The sequence below is a fragment of the Telmatherina bonti genome (genome assembly GCF_933228915.1).
Source record: "Telmatherina bonti genome assembly, chromosome: 3".
Classification (NCBI taxonomy): Eukaryota; Metazoa; Chordata; class Actinopteri; order Atheriniformes; family Telmatherinidae; genus Telmatherina; species Telmatherina bonti.
The window spans coordinates 25,187,310-25,210,030 of NC_136621.1; the positions used below are offsets into that span (position 1 = coordinate 25,187,310).

The following is a 22,721-nucleotide window of genomic DNA, read 5'->3' on the forward strand; positions in this document are numbered from 1 at the left end:
GAACATTCAACTTGTCTTTGCTAATGAAGCGTTTGTTGCAGCAAGTGCACGCATACGGTTTATCTCCTGTGTGGTAGCGCTGGTGCATCTTCAGCTCGGTCCTGCGACCATATTTTCTGCCGCACTCGGGGCACTCGAAACTGGGTCGCTCATCCATGTGCTGCCTGCTGTGCAGGCGTAGGCCGCTGGACGAGCTGAAACTCTTACTGCACTGCGAGCACTGGTAGGGTTTCTCCCCGGTGTGGATGTGGACGTGCAGCTTCAGGCTGGCGGCGGAGGGGAAGCCGTTGCCGCAGATGGAGCAGAGGTGAGGTCTCTCCCCGGTGTGGATGGTCAGGTGCCTCTCCAGCTTGTTTTTGTTCAGGAAAGTTTTACCACAGACGGGGCAGGTCTGCGGCTGCTCTCCTTCGTGTGAGGTCATGTGTTTGGTCAGTTCCACCAAAGTGGAGAACGCGTAGTCGCAGCGAGTGCACGAGTAAGGCCTCTCCTTCTTAAACTTCCTGTGTTTCAGGCAGTGCTGCTCTAGGTCTTCCTTCTCCTCAAAAGTTTCAATACAGCAGCTACACTGGTGCGGCCTCTCTTCAGTATGAGTCCGCAGGTGATACTTTAAAGCAGTTAACTTCAGGAAGACACTGTCACAGTGTGGACATCTAGATTCTCGTCTATCATGGACCATGATGTGCCTTTTATAGTGTGAGAGTTTAAAGAAGTGTTTGCAGCACATTGAGCAGTAATATTCGTCATTTTGGTGAATTAGCGCGTGCTTCTTCAGCGCATATTCAACCTTAAATTTCTTCCCGCAAGTGCTGCAGCTGTAAGACTTCTGGTGAACCACCATGTGAGTCTCCAGTTCTTCTGCAGTGCTAAAGCTTTCATTACATTTTGGACAAGTGCCACTGTTCTCTTTTACATGAATCTCCAGGTGCTTGTTGAGGTCTTCTGGAAAAGGAAAGTTTTTCTGGCAGTCAGGGCACGTGTAGCACTCAGCCTTTTCTCCTTTACGATGGGTCATGATGTGTCGTTTCAAATGATACATGCGACCAAATACTTTGCCGCAATCGCTGCAAATGAGGCTTCGAGGACTGGCCTCAACCTTCCTGTGTAGTTTCAGATGCCTCGCAAGGGCAGCTTTCTCTTTGAACTGCTTATCACACGCGAGACATGTCAAGCCTTCAACAGCATGAATCCTTTTGTGTGCTTTCATTTCCAGCCAGGTGCTAAAACTTGTTCCACATTTGGAGCAGATATACTGTCCGTGGCTGTGCTGGTTCCTCACATGTCGTGTCATGTGGTAGGACTGACTGAACGTCAAATCGCACACTGGACAGCTGAATGGCCTCTCCTTTGTATGCGTCCTCATGTGTCTGGCCAGTTTGTTTGGCCCTCGGAAGCGTCTGTCCACACAAATTGGACAAAAATGGCCTTTTGTTTTATCACCTGATGTCTCTTTCTCCTTCCTCTTGCATCCATCTTTCTGAGATGCCACTTCAGAGTTGTCTTCTGTCAAGACATGAGTTTCGGATGCTTTATTGTTAGAATCAGTACCGGTGTAAGAGTCAGGCTGAGCATCTGCTATTTCTTCAGTTTTCACTTCAACCCAGCTTTCATGCTCAGAACTATGACCGTCTTTTTGACAAGACTGGTCTTTACGATGCGACTTGACGTGATGAGAGAACTCATTGTTGCTGGTGAATTTCTCATTACAGTCTGGACAAGACAGAACTTGTGACCTGTGTGTCTTTTTGTGTCTTTTCAATTCTGCAAAGCTTCCCAGGCTCTCCCCGCAGGTGGGGCAGATGTGCTGACTGGCCCCATGCTGGTTCCTCATGTGTCGGGTCATGTGATACGACTGACTGAATGTCATGAAGCACACTGGGCAAGTGAATGGTTTCTCCTTTGTGTGAGTCCTCATGTGTCTGGCAAGCTTGTGTGCATCTCTGAAGTGCCTGTTGACACATATGGAGCAGGTGGCAGACTTTCGTTTAGCTGAAGAAAGGACAAAGTCTTCATCATCTTCATTGTAGTCTTCGGCATCATCACTGGTTTTGTTGCCGACTTCCTCTTCCATCCTTGATGATTGGAAGGAGGCTTCATAGTCATCATCTACTTTATCACAACCCAAATTAGTCTCATCGGCACTCTGAAATTTTGCTTCATCATTATCATCGTCACAGCAACGTAGCCGATTATTGAAGTTGGAGTATTCACCTTTATGTCTTGATGATTTTGTTTGTGTTATAGTTGCCTTTGGCTTTGATTTCGGCCTTTGCTCTCCTTTGCGAGGCCTTCCTCTTTTGGCCTTTTTTTGGACAGGGGCGTCTAAATCATCTCCTATGTCCACACTGACCTCATGAAAATCAAACTGTGGTGTTTCATTTAAAGCAGATTCAATCTCTTTACCCACAGCCAACGCTGTTGCCAAGCTCAGAGTATCCCTCTTCAGCAGCAGCCTCTCTCTGAGCTGTGGGTAGTTTGTTTTCTGAATCAGCTGATTCAAGATCAGCGCATCCTTCAAGCTTTCACAGTTGCAAGGCCTCAAAAGATTCTCCAACGCTAAGACAAACTGATCTAAAGTCTCCCCAGGTATTTGTGCCCTTTGGTGGAACTTAAGGCGGTGCACCTGAGAGGCATGATCAGAGCTGAAGTGAAATGCTAGTGTCGAAACAGCTGCTGCGTATGTGGTTTTGTTCTGGATTAGAGTTGTGAAGATGCGCTCCCCCTCTGGGCCGAGGCAGTTCTGTAAAAGCACCAGTTTACTGGAGTCTGCCAACTCCTTCTCACCCAGTGCTTGGATGTATTGTTCAAAGGCTCTGAGCCATTTTGGCCAAAGCATTGTCGGCTCACCGGGAGCAGGCAGGAAAGGTGGAGGGGGGGACAGGATTAAAAGTAGTGGCTCTGGGAGTGGCTCAGAGGAGCTGTCCACTTTCATCTCCTCCTCGTCCAGCGGCAATGTCATGTCGCACATCCTCAGTCTGTATGTAGGCTAATCTGATCTCTTATTTCTTCAGGAACATCTGGAAAAAGTGAAAAATAAACAAAAATAATGCATTATGAAACTGTGTCATTTGTTTATTATATTACAGCTTTTTTTTTTTTTTTTAGGGAGCTTTTGTATTTTGTGAGAAATGACTGAATGGAAACCAGGTTATTTTAAAAACAAAATTAATGAATGTGTGAATTGTAAGCACAATTAAGCAGATTTCACACTGTGTAGCGACAAACATTTTTCCATCCATCCATCTTCTGCCGCTTATCCGGGGTCGGGTCGCGGGGGCAGCAGCCGAAGCAGGGAAACCCAGACTTCCCTTTTTTAGACACAGATTTTGGTCTAGCCCGAAGAGACTGAGGCCTTGTTAGGGATGTAAAAGTTCTCAATGGGCCCCTAACCTGAGTGGTGATCAATTACAAGTTTATTCTGACAGTGGGAGTGTCTGAACTCTTTCCTGCTAACCGAGAAAAGACAACCATGAACTGTCACACAAGGGCATTTAAGTAGAAAAAAAGCCACTCTGAATAATTCTGGCTGTACTTAAACCTAAATGTGGCCAATGACATTTCCACACTTTGAGTCCAAATATTTAATTTTAGTTTGAAACCTCTGTAGCAACAGCAGAGTTGTGATGATTAAATCTGTTTAAAAAAAATTGCAGGCCTTCAAAATTTTCCTTAAAAAATGACTTTAGCATCATTGGTTAGCCTACTCAGGACTTGCTGTAGACAACAGACGGCCCAAAGCGAGATTGTTTTTTGTGTCATAAATAACAGATAAAGCTATATTCCAGTAACTGTATATGTTATGTAGTGAAGCAGGAGGTTATCAGTGACCTTAAAATGAATGAAATAATAAAAAGGATTAAATTGTTAAACTTTTTAGATTCAAAGTCATTAACTTTCCCTACTGGAAAACAACCAGTGTCATTTCAACATAGCACAAATTCAGCTTTAAATTTACAGCAAATCTAACAAGAGAAAACTATGAGATGGTTTCAGCATACAGGAAACATGTGAAGTTTACAACGAATCTGCATACAGAAACCGGGGTGTTTAGCAGCAACATGCTGGTCTGGAAATGCAACACTTCGCAGATCACTTTGTAAAATAATTTAGTATGTCTGAAATCTGCAGTGACTTTTGGAGATTTACAGCATTTATTAATTGATAGAGAGTTGATGGTCTTATTCAGCAGTGAGAACCTTTGGTTTAACTTGAAAAATAAACTTATTCAGTGTAAACTGGCCTTTGCCTAAGTAAACATCAAATGCCCAAGTGCATGTGAATGCAGCGTGTATTTCTATATGTTCAACTGCCTGCTTGGACAATTACTGCATATTAGTCTGTTTACCTTTTATGAAGAAGATTTAAAAGTCATTTAAAAAAAAAAAAAGAACAATAACAAAACAAAAACAAGTGAAAACTATGCAACGTTAAACAGCTAATAATACTGAAGAAAAGCTGATAAAACTATAAGTATTGCAAAAAGCTAGTTTTCTTATTATCAATGAGCTTTTGAGTGTTTACGCATCAGCTATTAAAGCCATACAACTCAGGATCATCCAAGTAAACAATTTCTGACTTAAAAGATATAGTTTGCAATTTGGTTTTACTATTTTTGCTTTATATTTTGCACAAAGTAAATCACTTCAGTTGTAATAATCAGTTGTTTCCTAAAAACTAACCCTCCCTGTCCCCCCTTGTGTCTTTGAAAGGTTTTATTTAAATATGGCATCTTTTAACCAGTTTTAGAGAGGATGGAAAAAAGGCTCTGCGGCGCTGGGCATAAACTAGCCCTTGTGGTGTTTTGCATGCTACTCAAACTATGTAAGGCATCATTTGCAACAAGGCAGAAGATAGAAATGTCTCAGAGCTGAGATGAAGGGAAACTATGTTTTATGTTGACACGCTGCAGGAGACTACATTTTCTTGTTTAACTAAATAAACTGCAAGAGGACAAACACAAGCATTCCTCCCCTTTCATGCATCTAGGTTAAACCCACTGGATGCATCTGGTCTGTTTCTTTTGCAGGAATGTATGTTATAAAACAGTGGGCCCCTCATAAAGCCTGCACGCGCTGCGCCCCTGTGCTCACTGCTCAGTTCAAACTGCTCGTTGCACGGCGGCGCTTGTTGGGGATTTCCATCAGTTTAAGGATGATTACAGCTTTCCTGCATGTACAACGTGAGACCGAGTCACTGTTACAGGAAAGAGGGAGTGCTGAGCTGAGTATAAAACAATGGTCAATAATGAGAAGATGAAAACTCACCAAATCAAACTGGGTCACAAGTCACGACGTGTGCAGCCAGCCAGAGGCAGCTCCGGGGCGCTGCGGGCACTTTGTCCGCAAACAGCTCACTGCGACTCTGTAAGTTGGATCAACCGCTCGCTGCGATCTCACGCTTGTCTGAAAAGCAGAGTATTAAGAGAAAAATATATCCGTCGTGCTAACAGTACTTCTTCCGGACACCGCAGCGACCCAGGTGGTTTGTGTTGTTACCCCACAGCGACCCCTGCTGGCAGGGAGCTGCATGACAGCAACCCCTAAACCAAACCAGGGGAAACTTTACAGCACACTACTTAGGATGTAAAGCTAAAAAAAACAAACAAACAAAAAACTCAGCGTGGTATTATCGAAAGGAAAAACGAGTTTTGAACTAATGCCTTTTTTTCTGATCTTGAGTTAGACAAAATATCTATGTGAAAGTGTGTACTGAACACATACAGTCCTGAAACATGATTCAGTTTGTGTGCAGTTTTTTTTTTCCACCTGCATCCACGAAGAATGTTTTGTTAAATCCCGTTTCTTAACTCTGCATGTGCTTTCATACAGTAAACTGCAGTCATACTTTACAGCTGCAAGAAGTTTCTGCTGGTTGTGAGGTTGTTATTCTGCTCTGGATGTTAGTCAAACACTAAATTGTCCAACACTGTTTGACAAGATAGCAGCTGTTAGAAATCTGTGCAACAAGAGAACAGCTTCCTTATGGTGGATTGATTCATTTACCAAAAAAAAAAAAAAAAATAGCTCACTGGTAAATTTGTAGCAATGCTAAATCTGCCTCATTAGGCTGCATGCTTCTGTATGACTTCATTTAAGTGACTTTTTTATCTTAATAATAAAAATTGTTACAAAAATGGACCCATGTCTGTTATTATTTCTTTAAATATATCACCGCAATAAAATTCTTTTATAAAGTAACATTTCAGTGGATATTCCTTTCAATCTCAAAGCACATTTTCTGCAAAGCAGAGTTTTAAAACCAGAATGCAAAATGTGCACCTCAACTGTGATGAATGTGTTTTCCCTCTGTTAAAGGAATTCTTATATAAATGTTTTAATAATGTAATGACTGGTTTTTGTTGAATGCATCCAGTTTTTTAAGGGAAATGTATCTCAAAGACCTTTCACCCACTCAGCAGAACACTGAAACACAACTTGCTCGTTCCAGTAGAGACACAAACAATGTCCTGTTAGAGGAATCTGCTTTCGAAGCATTTACACCATTTATCTTCCTATTAATGTAACGCAATAAAGTAATCCTAAAGTTAAGTTTCATTTGTGAAAAGTGCACATAGATGCCTACATGTCACACCACCAGAACTTGTATCCTTTTTTGTGAAGACCCTGCAGAACCCAGTCTGACAAACCCAGTCTAGTACAATGTTGTGAGAATAAAGTTAGTTTAGACTGTTCAGAACTATATTACCATGCACGCACAGCGTAAGCCAACTTCTGCAGACTCTCATACTCTACATAATAAAGATGCAAAAGAGAGATGGACCTTTGTGAATTTATTGTCAATGATTGTTTAATGAAAAATTTCCATGACAATCTGCAGGTGCACAGAAAAATTGTTGTCTTCTTCCATTGTTGGGCATGTCTGTAATTCTGCTGGTGTAGAAGATGATGCACAGGAACATGTACTGAATATACCACACAGACACACAGTTAAACAATGACCATTTATTCACACTGTATGGAGCTCAAAACAAGCGTGACAGAGTGAGGGAGGCTGCTGACCAGATGAACCTTTAAATCATACAAGGACAAACCGATGAGTTTTGTTTGCAGTTGTAGAGAAGTAGAGAATACATGACTGCTGGAATTTCTTGGAGAAAGCCGAGGTTGAAAAAAATGGAGTTTCAATATTCAAAGTTCAATCTTATGCAGTTCAAACCAGAATAATCCTCTCAGATATCCACTGTTCTTGATGCCTGCGGCTCATTTTGACTGTTTCTTGAGAAACCGTTACCTCCTTTCTCTCACTGGTTTATTGTATGTGAATTTTTCTTCGGTGCTCTTTCATTGTTTGCTTTAAATTACAGAAGCGTGACCAAACTACATACAACAACACACAAGTAAAAAGGGTTTTTGCTGTACAAAATCCATCTTAAAAATACAAACATATGCACAATGGCACACTTTGCTTAGCAGTGAACTACACAGACAGATGAGCAGACTTCGAACATGAGCATAGGGCCATTTTACACGCATGCTTGTGTGCACACGCGTCACGCTCAGACTTATAAAAAAATAACATTTGAAATGAAGGATGAAACGGTGGGGTTTCGGCTCAGTGAAAGCACTATGGCTTGGCAGGCCATGTAAAAGGAGAACAGGCAGAAGATGGTATTAAAAAAAACACACACACACACATTTTCCATATGTTCCAACCCAAACATCACACATTGCTGTTGGAGACCTCTCAACACTCATATTAAGGATGCTATAAGTGCAGAGGAATCCCTGCTCACACTCTCCATGCTTTTCAAGTTTAAAAACTGTGATTATCAATTTTTATTTATGTTGTCCTCTGCGAACACTCGCTTCTTGTGATCTCTGAAAGCTGGCAGCTCCGTGTTTGTGTAAATGAACCAGTCTGTCAGCAAAAGCTGCACCCTTCTGTGCCACCTTTTGACAGCTTTCCTCAACCTCCAGGTTTCTCCCCCTCAGTGGGAGATACTGAAATGGCACATCAGAGGGTGCATAAGTGGACTCGGTCACTTATGTGTTGACACTGAAAACAGAAAAAAACTTTGTGCAGAAATCCCAACTTCCATCAGATCCAGGATGAATTCTCTTCCAGACATTGAGTCATTGAGTCCTCGCCCCTGGCTCTCTGGGCAGAGTCTCTTGGGGCGGGTACGAGTTTCAGGCGGGTTAAGCCAGTGAGAATGTGTGGAAAAACAGACGTTTGTGTGTGTGTGTGTGTGTAAGCACAGTGACACTGAGGCGTAAAAGATTGAATGGACACACACGTCGACACGGTCTTCATGAGCGAGGAGCGAAGGCGAGTGAGAAGTGTAAGTTTAGTTCTCTGGGCCATCGCAGGCTGATTTATTACCAGTTCCTTGAGTCCAAACACACACCAGTCGCACCTCCTTCCTTCTTTATGTGTATGTGTTCGCAATTTGTGCAAATATAGTCTTCAAAGTCAAACAAATGAGGAGAATCCTGTCACAGGCGTGCGTGACCCTGGTGGGTTGGTGTTGGGGTTGACGTGTGTGTGTGCAGGCTGTCCTGTGGGTGTGTATGCTCCACCTGTGCTGTGCTGAGTGACCACGGTCTGGTAATAAGGCTCAGTGTCTGCAGTGGCACACTCCTCATAGCCAAAAGGAGTTCCGATCCCTTTAAGTCCTTTGGGCTGCCGCTTCCAGGAGTTGTAGTAGGTGGGGTCACTCATGTAGTGGTTGACAAAGGAGTGGTTTGGCTGCTCATCCTCATAGTCGCTGTCTGTTAACTGGATACAGATACAAACACAACACAGTTGGATTATGAGACGTTTTTGCTGTAATGGTCTGAGTGTTCGACAGATTTATGTCTGAAAAAGCTCATTTAACGCATGTTTCGTCTCTGTCTTCATATTTGTATATGATTGGATGTTATTCAGGTTAGAAATGAAAGATTAACACATATCTAGTCTAAGCTTGAGCTTTGTTTTAGTCACTTTTAAACAAAAAAACAGCTTTTCTGTCAATATGTGTGTGGTGAGGTGGTCAGCCCTGAAGTTTAAGAAGTTAGTCATTTTACTGGCTCTCTTTCTGGCAACGTCGGTGCCACCACCAGGAATAGCTCCAGGAAACCGCTTATCAACATTTCAATTTCAAGGATCATATTATGAAGAAAACTCAGTTTTGTGTTGTTCCATTGAAAAAATATTACAAAATCAGAACAGTCTCCCATCACCCCAACCTTTTCTTCACTGGCAACCAGTAAAATTAAAGACATCTCTCAACATGTTATTCATCACATGTAAGGCTGTATGTGTAATGGACCATGAATACAAAGTAGAACTGCCGAGAGCTGATTCAAGTGGCTGACCGCTTCAATCTTTACATTATGGCCTCTAATGGTTTCCCTGTTCCAGTTTTAAAATCTAGAGTGACAAAGCTTTTCAGTGTGTAGCTCTAAAACTTCATGCTGCCATGTTGCAACCATGTTGCTAGAAGAGATTAAGTGTGTAGTTTAGTATTGTCTTGCGGAAAACTGTAAGGCATTCGCTGAAAAAGACGTCATTTGGATTGGAGCAAAGAGCTCTGTATATGTTTCAGCACTGATGGTGCTTTTTAGATGCACATGTTGCTAATTCTGCAGGCACTAATGCACCCTGATACGATCCGAGATGCAGGCTTTGAACTAAGTGCAGATGCCTCCTTCTCTCTTTAATCCAAAGAAAGTGGAATCCATCATTTCCAAACATTTTGATTGATTTGGTCATCACAGAACAGTTTTCCAGTTTACATGGCCTGTTTTAAGTGAGCTTCGATCCAGAGAACACATAGATATGTCTGGACCATGTTTACTTATGACTTTTTCTTTACATGACAAACTGATTTGTGTCTTTATGCAGTACAGAGTGTGAAGATCACAGACTTATTGGCATGAAATGAGCTTGTTTAATTTACAAGATTCTCCATGGGCTCGATCTTCCTTTAAATGATTTAATGACAAGGCAACCTTGAGAGGGGTCCTTGTGAAACCATTAGATGTACTATCTTTGGTCTGGCAAAACTGTCTGTAACAAGAAGTAAATTCTTGAACAATATCTCCTGTTCTAAGAAAGTAGTACACATATTGCATCTTTAAGGCTCATCTAAAAAATGGGTAAAAGGACATTAGCCTTCTTTGCTGTTATCCAGTATGTTTTAGTTCTAATACCTGTAGTGTCCCAATTGAATAAATAAACAAATAAGAGAATGAAACTGGTTTCGGTTTTGTCTCTTCCAGTTCTGAGCCTAACTAGTGTTATTAACCTGTTTCTTCAGCTGTGTCTGGTTAGTACTACTTACTTTTTCAGGCTCTTGTTGTCCCACCTACCGTTTTTTAGATTATTTGCTGCCATCAAAATGAACTACAATTTTACTTGCTTTAAGTATATGAAATACTCACAATCTACAGTGGATAAATGACAGGTTTAGAGATTTGCTAGTCAGTACTTTCTGTTATCTACACTACCAGTCAAAAGTATGGACACATTTTCCCATTTGTTTTAATTAGGAAGTGTGACTAAACGTTTGACTGGTAGTGTTCATTATTCAGTGTCTGGAAGTGAGGCTGTATGAATTGTATGATAACACTTCCTGGGTTAAAAAAGTGTTATATAAATTAAAAAAAAACCCATCATGAATTAATACAAAACACATCTTCTCTTTTAAAGAACATAAACATTATGTTTTTGACATGTGATAAAAATGTGACCAAATACAGCTGGTTGACTTAACACCTCATTTATGAATGCTAAAACATCTCAGTAGGCTCACGCTGTAAAATATTTACATGCACAAACACCTAAAAATACTTCACTTCCTCCTGTTTTAATATTTTTGTTTTTGCTATTTTTCACATTTGTAGTTCTCCAGTGACATTCATCAGGGTTTAATCAGCTTCCTCTTGCCTTCAAGATGCTTTGTGAAACTCGCACCTGGCCTAAACATCTAAAATGGTGTATATTTCTTTAAACATGATTAAAACATTATCATTAGTGATATGTTTTTAAATTCATGACATACTTCAAGCACATTTGACAGTGGTGAAAAACTGGTAATATATTTTTTTCCTTTTATTAATATATTGTCTTAGTCGGGATGGAGATGATTAAAGCAAGATGTGAAGAAATGACCAGTGGAGTCGATAATTAAGAAGGAGCAGCGTGTATGATGGAGCCATCTAGTGGTAAAAGCTATAGGAAGAACACTGTATTATAGACACATGGTGGTGGGAACCCTAACTGTCTTTACAATAAAAAATAGCTCAATCTGTTCTTCTTATTTTCATGTCATTCCACACACAAATATGTGAGAGAAGTTGGGAGAAAGACAACCAGAAATCTGATGGTAGACAAAGAAGGACAGTCCCAGCTTAGATTAAAACCAGGGCATGTTATCAAATCACATCAAGCCAGTTCTGTCAAATTTACCTGAAGGTACCACACAAACAGTACAGTCTGTGAGTAGGGGGGGGTAAACACATTACCACTTTTTTAACTTAAAGTATGGACAATAATGATGTGATTAAAGATTAATTGTTATAAGTAAGGAGTAGGAGACAGCAGGATGCGGATGTTGGTGGCTGCTGATGTGGAAACCCAGGTTTTGGTCCACAGCCGGGTGGGGGAAGACAGACACAAAGAGATACCTCTGACTCAGAGACCTCAGTGGGTTTCTCAGTGAGCGTGGTGCTCTCTGTGAGCACAGCTCCGTTATAGTTGTTACAGATGTCCTCATCAGAGTAATGAAGACCACCTGGACTGGGCCTGGGAGGAGACCTGGACACACATTCAAACATTTAATCTTTTAAATCATGATCAAATTGGGGAATGTGTGTATTCGTGTGACAGGTAGAGCGTGCTCGCCTGGTCCCGTTCTTCTTCAGAAAGGTGTTCTTGGTGTTGAGCGTTCTGCTGTTTAGCTCCAGAGCGGTGAAACCTCCGTTGTCCAGCGTCACTGACTCCTCCCCTGTGGTTACATGTTTACCTGCAGGTAAAGAGAGACAAGTAAAAATGTTACGGTGGTTCTAAAAAACGCTTTTATATTTTGGTGTGCCGGAATAATATATCTGGGAAATGAGCAACACAAAGAGACACTGTCACATAGTTAACTGAACTCAACTGTTTGCTGTTGTTATGAGTTTTGTTCATTCTTCCCTCGTCGTCCTGTTTGCACTCTAACACAGTCTATTTGATCCTTCCACTGCCCAGAACTGCTGCCAAGGTTACTGTGGCAACGCAGAGTCATAGATGCCCTGATGTAACCTAGGCTTATCAGGACATATACGCCAACACATGCAAGTGGACTGCTGTGATCACTGTGGAAACTTGAGAGTAAAAAGAAAATCCACTAACACCAGGATGAAAAATCTTGACATGCCAGATGAGTGACTGGTCAGTGCATTGCACATTATTTTGTCTTTCCAAGGTGAGAGTTTTTGCTTCGCCTTATGTGGCTGAGCATCATTGAGTAAGACGGACCCTCCAGATGGAGGGTGTCTAAGATCTGACTGACCAGTAGAGGTGGTATAACAGTCATGTCCACATCTGAGTATCAATCAAGTCTTTGTCAGTGACCATGTCTGGCTTTGGTTAGAATACCTGATTGGAAAGTAGATTCTTATTTACAAACCCAAAAATAACTCCTAATTTAATGTCTAAAAAATGTAAAGAACTGTACTGTGTAGTGTAGATATGAACCCCCCCCCCCCCCCCCCCCCCCCCACATTGATTATTTTCATGATATGAACCAATGAAGACTTAACTTCTAGTCATAAAGACAAGAAGAGCAAAGTGCAAAGAATACACTCTAACAACACTGAAAACTGTGTAATCTGAACCTGGCTCTACAGATCAGTTCAACAAAACTGATGGGGACAACACAAGTGTGACAGAAGCAGACATGTTTCAGACTGTAAAAATCCCAAAACCTGCAGGAATCTCTTCTACAAAAGAGAAATATGAACCAAGACCAGTGACACGATTGGAACATGATGAATCTATAAGAGACTAAACAGAGGCAGACCTGTGCCGCAGGCCTTATACTTGGTGCTGTGTCCGTGCAGCAGTAGAGTGAAGACCAAGACCAGTATGAGGATGAGTCCCACCAGAGCCATGACCAGCAGAAACCACCACTCCTCATAAAAGGGACGCTGCGACAGTGCTGCAGGCAGAGAGCAGGACACAGTGCATCACAGCAAAATTCTACTTTTATTCTGGGCTTTTCCATCTTTTTTTTGTGTCATTCCTTAAGCTCATATGTTTCTATACTTTTTGGAGACTAATTCTTCAACTGAGAACGTGAATCTTCGGTTTGAAGAAAGTGTCAGATTTATTTTGTGACTCTGCCTTTAGATGGCAGCATAACCCCTTTTAACCACATCAGTGTCCAACAACACATCACATCACAGGCTGGACCTTCTGTCAGACTCCAATCAGACAAAGTGAGCTGTCTGATTGGACTCAACTGTGTTTGTGTGTGTGTGTGTGTGTGTGTGTGTGAGAGAGTAAGAGCATTTACCAGCCAGAGCAGCAGAGGGTGTACTCGGCTGTCCGTAGCCATAGCGATTAACAGCGATGACTCTGAACTCATAGCTGATTCCCGGCCGCAGTCGCTCAAGCGGCACTGACACAGACCTACTGGTGGGAGGGAGAAGTCTAATGAAGGAGTCCCACACTCCTTCATCTGCAGACAAAGCCATTCGATGGATGCAAGAAGACAGAGCCATTAGAGAATTAGTCCCTTTTACATATAAAAGCAGATAATTATTAACTGTCAGGATACACTTAAGCTGATAATGACGATGAGGCTCCGGTAGATACGACAGCAATCGCTGTTATGACTATTAATATCGGTGGTTTATCCACAGCAGGATCATTATACCATGGTCTATATTTGCTCTCCTGCAGTGCTGAAACACTTTTCCTTCCTGTATTACATCTCTTGTAATCTTTATTAGGAAATTGTGACCGGCTTCATTTGCACAGCTGGTGCTCATGAATCAGAACAGAACTCAGCTTTTTATAGGTTTCATACTAAAATGTAAGAGGCGTGCACATGACGTTTAAAGTTACAGCTGATCATTTTGTAGGGTGCTGGAGCTCACCTGACGGACGAGACTCAATAACATATCCAGTCACAGGTGCTGCACCAATATCTCCCTCTGACCAGTGGATGGTGAGGGCAGAGGACGTCTTGGTGATAGACATTTCCATAGGCGACCCAGGGGACCCTTTAGTATCAGAGGGACACATTTGAACTATAACATATCATGTCCCATCAAATTACTGGCATAAGTTTAACAACACAATGATACAAATGCAAGACATAAAACAATCCATTGATTGATAGTAAAAACAGTGTGAGTCTACTGTGATTGTAAAGGCAGTTAAAGGTGAACTTATGTACCTTTCACAGGCTGAGAGGTGATGTTTGCCCGTATAGGTGGTCCATAGCTGACTGTGAGGGCTTGGACGCTGAAAGTGTACGTTGCTCCTTTAATCAGGTCACGAACCTTTAACCATCGCTGCCAGCTCCCTTTCACATCCACCGTTACTACTTTACTCACTCCTGCAGAGAATTCAGGAGAAATATCTAAGAACCAACATATACATTTGTGACCAAGCATGTTTGAGGATGCACACCTTGTACAGGAGCAGTGGGCTGATAGGTGACCCTGTAACCTTCCACTTGTCCATTGGGGGTGAGTGGAGCTCCCCAGGATACGTTGACACTACCTCCTGTCACTTCAGAGAAGGACAGGAAGCTGGGTTGGCTGGGAGCTGCAGACACATGTAGGATGAAAGATAAAACTGAGGTACAAAGATCAGACAGTCTTTGATCTGACGCTTTGTTGGTTTGAGTAAAGGGGACTGAACCGTCACAACTTCCTACCAGACTGCAGTGTCCGGGCACCGCGGGGGTCGCTCGGCGGTCCATCTCCAGCTGTGTTGAAGGCAGTCAGCGTGACCAGATAAGGTGTGTAGCTGCTGAGGTTGGTGAGGTGCACACTAGTTTCTGGGACAAAAATCACCTTCACCTTCTCAGTCTGGTTCTGCTTGTCTCTCTCCCAGTAGTGAATCTGAAAATCAGGGAGCAAAAACTGTCAACAACACTGTTCCTCTGCACAGCTTACATCACAAGAGTTCTCACGTCTCACCTCATTTGTGTCAACATTATTTATGATTTCTTCTGCTGTTGCAGAGCTTCTGTAGGTATCTCAGGTAAACAACTGCTGTACAAGTTCATCATGATATTAGTTTTGTTTGTGGAAGGTTGGTGTCATTTCCTTCTGCTAATATGACTAGTTAATATCCATATAGGTTTTCACACTCAGTGAAGCCAAGTAGTGTGAGCATCATTATGAATTTGCTCAACTGAAACAGTGTGACAGTGACTTACTTTCTCCAGTTCGTATGAGCATTATGAGTTTTTGGATGCTCTAGAACAGGCTGATACAAGCTCAGCATCGAGCTGATAGATAAAGTAAAATTGACGGTTACTATCTGATAAAAGCAGGAGAAAACAAGTAAGCTGACACTAAAGAGAGAAGAGGGAGCTGCATAACTGCCATGGAGCTGCTGAACCTGTCCAAACGACACCTAGATCAAAGATTGGGGCGCCTTTTTTCCAGATGGAATCGCGCTGCTTGTTGTGTCATCGCTCCACTGCCTCCACTCTGCTATTTATCACATTCCACTTTGTGCAATATCTTCGTTAAGAGTCAGGACAGAAAGTTTTAGTTGCCATCGGCGATGGCAGCAACCTGAAGCACAAGCTGAACATACAGCAGAAGAATCTAAAGCTAAATCTGTAATTCTGGATTCATTTCAACGAGTTTTTATAGTGATATGTGGAGATTGTTTTTGTCTTGCGTTTTCTTTTTTAATGTATTTCTGTAAAGTATGAAAGATTACTGTTCAAATATGTTTAAAGACCTCACACAAAAGAAAAACACAATGATGTAACAAAGAACATGCAGTATAACAAGACAGTCTTTATTAGTTGGTGTAAGATATGCATGATTGTTCTTAAATTTTAAAGATTTGTTCAAGTCAAAGATATTAAGATTCATTTTAGATTTTCTTGTCTGATATAAGCTTTTTTTTATGTTTACAGGATTTAGTTTGAAATGAAAAAAAACAACAACATTTAAGTTGCTCCTTTTCTTCTTTCTTTTCCTCGCCCTAACCCCGCTGGCTCTAAACTGCACTGTTCTGTATGTCAGCAGAAACTATGAAAGCAGCTCCTGCCAGACAAACACCTGAATCATCTATGTCTTTAATTTGTGTTATTAAGCCTAAACCACATTTTTATGTTATCAGTATTTATTTCAGCCTCAATGCATTTACTCATCAGTAATTACAGCACAAGATGTATTTATAAAAGATCACAGTACAGCTTCTTCCACCCGTTTTTAATTTTTTTAGACTGAACAAGCTCACATGAGAATGAATTATCAATAATCATCATGTGACCAATAAATCTTCTGACATTAGCCAGTGATGAGAACAAATGAATTACTGTCTGATCCTCGTAACACAGGTAGAACAAAGGTTACCTAAATATTGCTTCCTGCATGATAAAATCTATATTTATAATATCAATGTCTTGCCTCCTGAAGCTGGTGTGTAAATGTTACAGTTTAATCATACCAAAGCCTTTCTGGAGCTATAGTAACTAAGTCTCATAGCACAGCTGATATTTTTACTATCAAACCAAACGGTATAGTGATCATTTCACTGCAAACAGACTATTTAATAGCATATGCAGCAAGAAAATGTATTTGCTATATTGGAACAACTTTCATCCTCTTCCGAGCTGAAGCGGACACGTGCATATTCATAGTAGGAGTGTTTAAACCAAGGATCTGCCTTAAAACGCTGCACTTTACAAAACAGATTTTCTTCTTCTTTTTTTTTTCTTCCAGAAGTACCTTTATTTATGTCCACAGAGGGAACTGCTTTGCCTTCCCAACACATACATATTTCATATCTGTCACTAAGGGCAAGGCTACAGCGCATCAGAAAGAAAAACACAAAAAAGCCTCCTGTATAGACAGGAGGCTTTAAAGTAAAATAACCTGAAGCTGCTCCATCAGCTTCTTACTTTTTAGCTTAAATGTTTTGACTGTGAATAAAATATTCACAGAAAACAAACAGAAATGTATCGGAGCGCAGCATATTCTGGATATGAACCTGGGTAACAGCAGCATGCTGACGTTTTCTCTGACAGCCTTAAACAACAATCGAGCACCTGAGCTTCTAGTCATGCACAACATGGCACCTGAGCTGATCTGTAATCAGGTGGTGATTCCTGTGGCGTTTGCAGAACAGAGGCACTGATCTAGTCACAGTTTTCTGTGTGTGGGTTTATCTACAAAAGTGGTGGATCATCAAAACGTAGACAAAATAAGATAGTGTGATTATAATTGTTATGTCTGCTGTCAGTAAAGTGCAGCTGACTGATACTGTATTCTATCAGTTTAAGTAATAATGAGCTATTAAGATAAATCATTTACTTCCATACTATATAAGAATATTATCCTGATAGTAAAGTGAAGCAGGTTTGTTTAGAATTTTTGGATGAAAATTTGTGGCATCAACCAAAGCTAAAAAATATGTTTTCATCACTTCTTGCATCACTTTCAGTTTAGTTTGAGAAGCGAAACAGCAGCTGCACAAAGGACTCCATTTTGTTATTATTCTAAATAAATGCTTGTGATATTTACAACATCCGTAGGCTGAAAGTAGAAGCTTGTGAGTAGCACTTGAGGGCAGCATTATACCATATCTGTCCTTCCATGAGCACTAACTGTAATGAGATACACAATAACTCATCCATGCTATCGGTTTAGGATCATAATGTATTACCTCCTGCGTACAAGGGGGTATTTCCATTTAAATATTCTATTCTAGAAAATAGGCAATATCTCTTGAGCTACTTTAGGTGAATGGCTTAGTAAAAGAGTCCAGGTCTTTTTGTAATCCACTCTGCCGTTGTTTAATGGATCTCTTTTAGTAGTCAGTAATCGTGTGACAGACTCAGGATTACTCTGAACTCTGAAGCTACCATAGATTACTCTGATCATAATCTTCTTTTGTTGAGATTATATATGTTCGACGGATTCTTTCATTCTCGTCCTCTTGTTGGGTTTATTTAGAATAAATCTGATCAATTTCAGACTTGTTTTATTTTTAAACTGATAAAAAATACCACTTTTTTACAGTCCGATGATGGAGGTGCAAACTGGAAAAAAGGAAATAGTTCAGCAGTTTTTTTTACATTTAACTTGATTGATACAAATAGTAATTATTACATTTGTGAATTCTGTTTGATCGCTCTCTCATGGCTGGGTTTTACTCACTACCCTTCACCTCTTTGTTTAGTATGCCTCCATCTTTGAAATGACAGCAAACCTTAACTGCAGAAAAAGTTAAATTCATCCTTAGTTCTTCCATCTCTCTGTGGTATTCATCCAACAGTACGAGTGTTAAGAGAAGTCAGGACCTATAAATTAATTTAACATTCCTTCTTTGCTCTCATTGTCTCCTCCTAATCTCCTTAACCCCCCCCCCCCCCCCCCCTCCCCACCCTCATGCTCCCCTCTCCGTATCTCTCCGTCTCTGGAAGTTTAAACAGATTCCCTCGATCTTCTCCTCTAATCTGGATTCTATAGGGATCACTTGCATTTCTCATTCCTTCACGCTGCAAATATTACGCTCCCTTCTTTCGTTGCCATTCCCCTCTCTACTCTGGCAAAAATCAATGTGTCCAAAGCAGGACAGATAACCTTGTGTTTGAAGTAGTAAGAGTGAGGGAGTGGTAGAGGGGAGCCGAGGGGAGAGACAGGCAGACAAGTGATACTGAAACCATTTAGGGACATTCAGATTCTTCCTCCAACTTAATTCTTTCCCTCGTGTCTGCTGGACCCTTGAAGGCCCAGCAAAGCCAAACCCCTTAAAGACAGGAGGAGACGTATCAAACAGAACCAGAAAATGTTTTGCTTCTCCAATGACATGGACGCTCTCAGAACCACTCTTGTGTCTTTTTTGCTTTTTCTCAGGTTTGTGTGTGTGTGTTTGTTTGTGCTTGTTTCACTGAGAGTCACCTTGTATCCTTGTATGAGTCCATTCTGTGTCTCAAGGGGGGGCATGTCCCAGGTCACTTCCAGACTGGAGGGAGACACAGCCGACACTTTGATAGACTGAGGCGCCACCGATGGAGCTGCAGCAGGCGAGATTTTTCAGTTACTGTGTGTCAGTGTGTGTGTGTGTGCGTGTGTGTGCAGCTGCGTGTTAAAGAGTGGGAAGTACAGAAAACAGGCTCTACCCTTCCAATTAGAATGGGCCTAAGGCAAGTACCTTGTTACTCCACTTTACCACACATATGCATCAACAGTCAGCAGTGTGCACCTGAGGCTAGAGAAAAGGCCATATCACCCCATTTCATCATTCCATTGCAGTCTTTTCTGACTCCTTCCTACTACACTTCCTCATCCTCAACCTTTCACTTTTGAGTATGCAACAGAGGTATGGCCTACTAAACTGTACAAACACATCCCCACACAATCTGCAGACACACAATGAATACAAACGCAACAGAAGTCTGATGGAAGGAGTCTGACATTGTGAGTGGAACTGACAAAAAATGTGCAGGTGCCACCAAAGTAATGTGCGCGTTTTCAGTCACAGGAACTGCTTTGCTGTTTTGCTTGCTTCTTTGTGTGTGAAAGAGAGCAGCTATATTTGCACTCTTGTCTGGCTAATGGATTCATGGTTTGACTCTCCAGTGAAAATGAAAGAGGTTGAACCATCACCACAAAATAGCTGGCCTTTTGCAGTGTTTCAGATGCATACATAAGTGTGCATATGCACTCTTAACACACACTCCATTAGACTCAGCCTCTAAAAGACTGTGTCACTGAAGGGGCAATGGCAAGAAGCAAAGACAGGACAAAGCAGGAAGAAGAAGAGAATGACAAAAACCATCTCAACTCAGGATCTTCCCTGTTTTTCCAGAGTTTTTCATCAGCATCACGAGTTACTATTTATTGAATCATAACAGCTTCTTTGCCAGGTATGTAAAAATCTTTATGCATTAAAACTGAGCATTTCAAGTCAGTGCAGTCATCTTAAATTACAATCCGTTCAGTGTATTTATAAAATACACCAGTCAATGCACAATTAACCATAATGACAAATCAAATGCAGGTACTTTGGAGGGTTTTATACAGTCATAAAAAAAGATAAAGGGACCATGACCCAGAGAACTGACTAAAGATTAGTGAGACAATCTTGTCTGGATGGATGCAAGGAAATTTCTGCAACATTTAAAGTGGCCAGAAATGCAAAAACCTTCATCCTATAATTCAAACTGGAAGACAACCCATTTATTGAGATTCATCTATTTATTTATGGCACAAATGTTAGCTGATGGACCAGTATGGAGACAAAATGTCAATGAGGTGGACTACTTGCTGAAGAATGAAAAGAATAGTAAAATGAGTGAATACATAAGCTGTGTGGGGTCAGGTTGCTTATCACTGTACTAACAACAAAACTCAGGTATTTTGGCTAGAAAGTGCTACAGTTGCTGGGCTCTCTGACTCGCACCTAGAACCAGAGTTGCTTCATACATATAGAAAAGCACAATCCACATTTCACAAATAATGCCTAGTCATGGATGACGTTAGTAATTTATTTAAATAAGTGTGTTGCGTTTTGAATATTCACATAAAGGTAATCCAGAGTTTTAGAGTTGCATTTTTATGGTTTTGTGATTCAACAACAGAGAATGTGGCTTATTGCAAAGCAATCTGGTTTAAGATAATGCTGGTCATGAAGAGCAAGAGAGATGCAGAGATATTTTTTGAGCATTCTGCTACTGCTACCAAACACATGCACACACACAGAGACACACACACAAATACACCATGAACAAATTAACTTGAACTCTTTGTAATCATTCAACATTCATCTTAAGAGATTAAAGTCTGTTTACCAATCAACTATGCAGTCATTAATACACAATTAGGTAATAACAGCTTGTTGTGACACTTCTCGACAGAATGTGAGAAGGAACCCAGGCACCAAACATGACCTCATTAATATTTTCACTAAAGTAAAACATGGCGATGGCAGCAATGTTCTGTGGGGACACTGTCTGGGAAAGGGACTGAAAGAAAGTCAGAATACACTAAAAAATGGATGCCAAAAAATAAAGTGCAGTTGTGAGTTTTGAGGATCTCAGACTGGGGCGTGTGTTTTCTTTTTATGATCATGTCAACAGGACAACATCCTGTAGAAAACAACTTCAACAGATCTGCTAGTCATGAGCTTCAGTCATGGAAATAAAAGCAACACAAAATTATTCAGAAAAAAGCGGCTGGATTTCAATTTCTTCTTGACATTTGAGCACGTTAGGGAAACTCTGGATCTAAGCCCCCAAGAAATTGCTTGAAGGACCTGAGGATGGTGGTGCACTGGCACAAAGTAAACCTTTCTTTAATCATATCTTGAGAGTACATGCTTTTAACAAGACATTTATAGTTCACATTTAAATCTGGACTTCAGGCTTGTTGGGTTTTCACCTACCTGCCTCTCCAACAGAAACTTCAACTGGAATGGAGGGTGCGCTCTCACCAATGATGTTATAGCTTGTCATAACAATCTGGTAGCGTGTGAACTTCTTTAGTTCTAAATAAAAATCATTTTGACATTAATAACATTTATACAACATGAAAGGAAATAAGCTGATGGAGACTCAGGTGCACTTCATGCGTTGGTTTTGCAGTATATTACTTACGTGTCAACTCAAACTCTGTGAGTGAGGCGCTGCTGACTGTCTTGAAAGTGCTTTTAGCTTTAGAGAGAAAGATGAACAGAGAGGAAATCAATACATGTTTTAGGTTTAATGGCAAATCTCACATTTATATCGTAATTCAACACAAATGTTTAAAAGAGAAACTTTTCAAAGATTTAAATACTTCAAGATGATTGTAGGACAGTTTGACTTTGAACACAGAAAAATCTATTTGCCAGTCGAGATGAGCAGATACTTAGTTATAAAGAATGTACAAACATTATTTACTATTAAACGGTAACAGTACAAAAAAAGTGGCCTTGTAATAAAACACCTGTTCACTAAACAGAGTTTGGTCCATGTTTATTCGTGGTTTTTCATTTCATGTCAGCTCCCAGCTCTGATGCACTGAAAGGAATGAAAATATATTTTCCAAATTTTTTTGTTTTTACATTTTATTTACCGTGATAAACCTTGGAGGGAAGTATCCACAATTAAAATAATTTTCCATCCACTCTATCACAGATTATTTCATGTTTTGACATCTTACAGGTATTGAATGTCTTTTTTCTAAAGTCAAGGATATCAGAACTGCAGCTGAATTTCCCCCATAAGCCTTGGTTATCTGATGAATCAACTTTAAGGCTTCAGCATCTGCATCTTTGCTATGATGCACATTGACTACCCAGTGCCACAACGGTGCTTTGGTAATGATAGAAATATACCCTCTATCAAGAGTTCCAAAAACATCTGATCAGTAACTAACTGTATTATGTACAGTTACAACATATACTTGTAAAAGCTGGATTATTAGTTTTGGGAAAACAAGTTCAAAACTAAACTAAGAACAATGTATGTTTATTTCCAGTGCTGTGCTAGTTACTGCAATAAAGTGACTCGTTACAGTTACTAGTCAACTTACTTCATTAAAAAGTAA

At 40.7% G+C, this 22,721-nt stretch overlaps 2 protein-coding genes across 2 annotated transcripts in view; both read right to left on the reverse strand.

The window, feature by feature from the left end:
- LOC306773583 (uncharacterized protein) overlaps positions 1–2,956 on the reverse strand; it is a gene marked incomplete at its 5' end in the record, with an annotated part of 4,640 nt that extends 1,684 nt beyond the window's left edge. The window contains one exon of the mRNA XM_079263438.1: positions 1–2,956. This exon is cut by the window's left edge and continues 1,684 nt beyond it. Coding sequence (XP_079119564.1) covers positions 1–2,956 — 2,956 coding nt within the window.
- A 5,474-nt stretch (positions 2,957–8,430) lies between these two features.
- LOC306774736 (protein sidekick-1-like) overlaps positions 8,431–22,721 on the reverse strand; it is a gene marked incomplete at its 3' end in the record, with an annotated part of 268,973 nt that continues 254,682 nt past the window's right edge. Inside the window, exons 35-46 of the mRNA XM_079264893.1 lie at positions 21,788–21,844; positions 21,577–21,678; positions 19,092–19,207; positions 14,876–15,062; positions 14,626–14,763; positions 14,390–14,551; positions 14,088–14,213; positions 13,502–13,666; positions 13,007–13,144; positions 11,848–11,968; positions 11,631–11,760; positions 8,431–8,736 (exon numbers count right to left, since the gene is read on the reverse strand). Coding sequence (XP_079121019.1) covers positions 8,431–8,736; positions 11,631–11,760; positions 11,848–11,968; positions 13,007–13,144; positions 13,502–13,666; positions 14,088–14,213; positions 14,390–14,551; positions 14,626–14,763; positions 14,876–15,062; positions 19,092–19,207; positions 21,577–21,678; positions 21,788–21,844 — 1,748 coding nt within the window. The remainder of the gene's footprint in view (positions 8,737–11,630; positions 11,761–11,847; positions 11,969–13,006; positions 13,145–13,501; positions 13,667–14,087; positions 14,214–14,389; positions 14,552–14,625; positions 14,764–14,875; positions 15,063–19,091; positions 19,208–21,576; positions 21,679–21,787; positions 21,845–22,721) is intronic.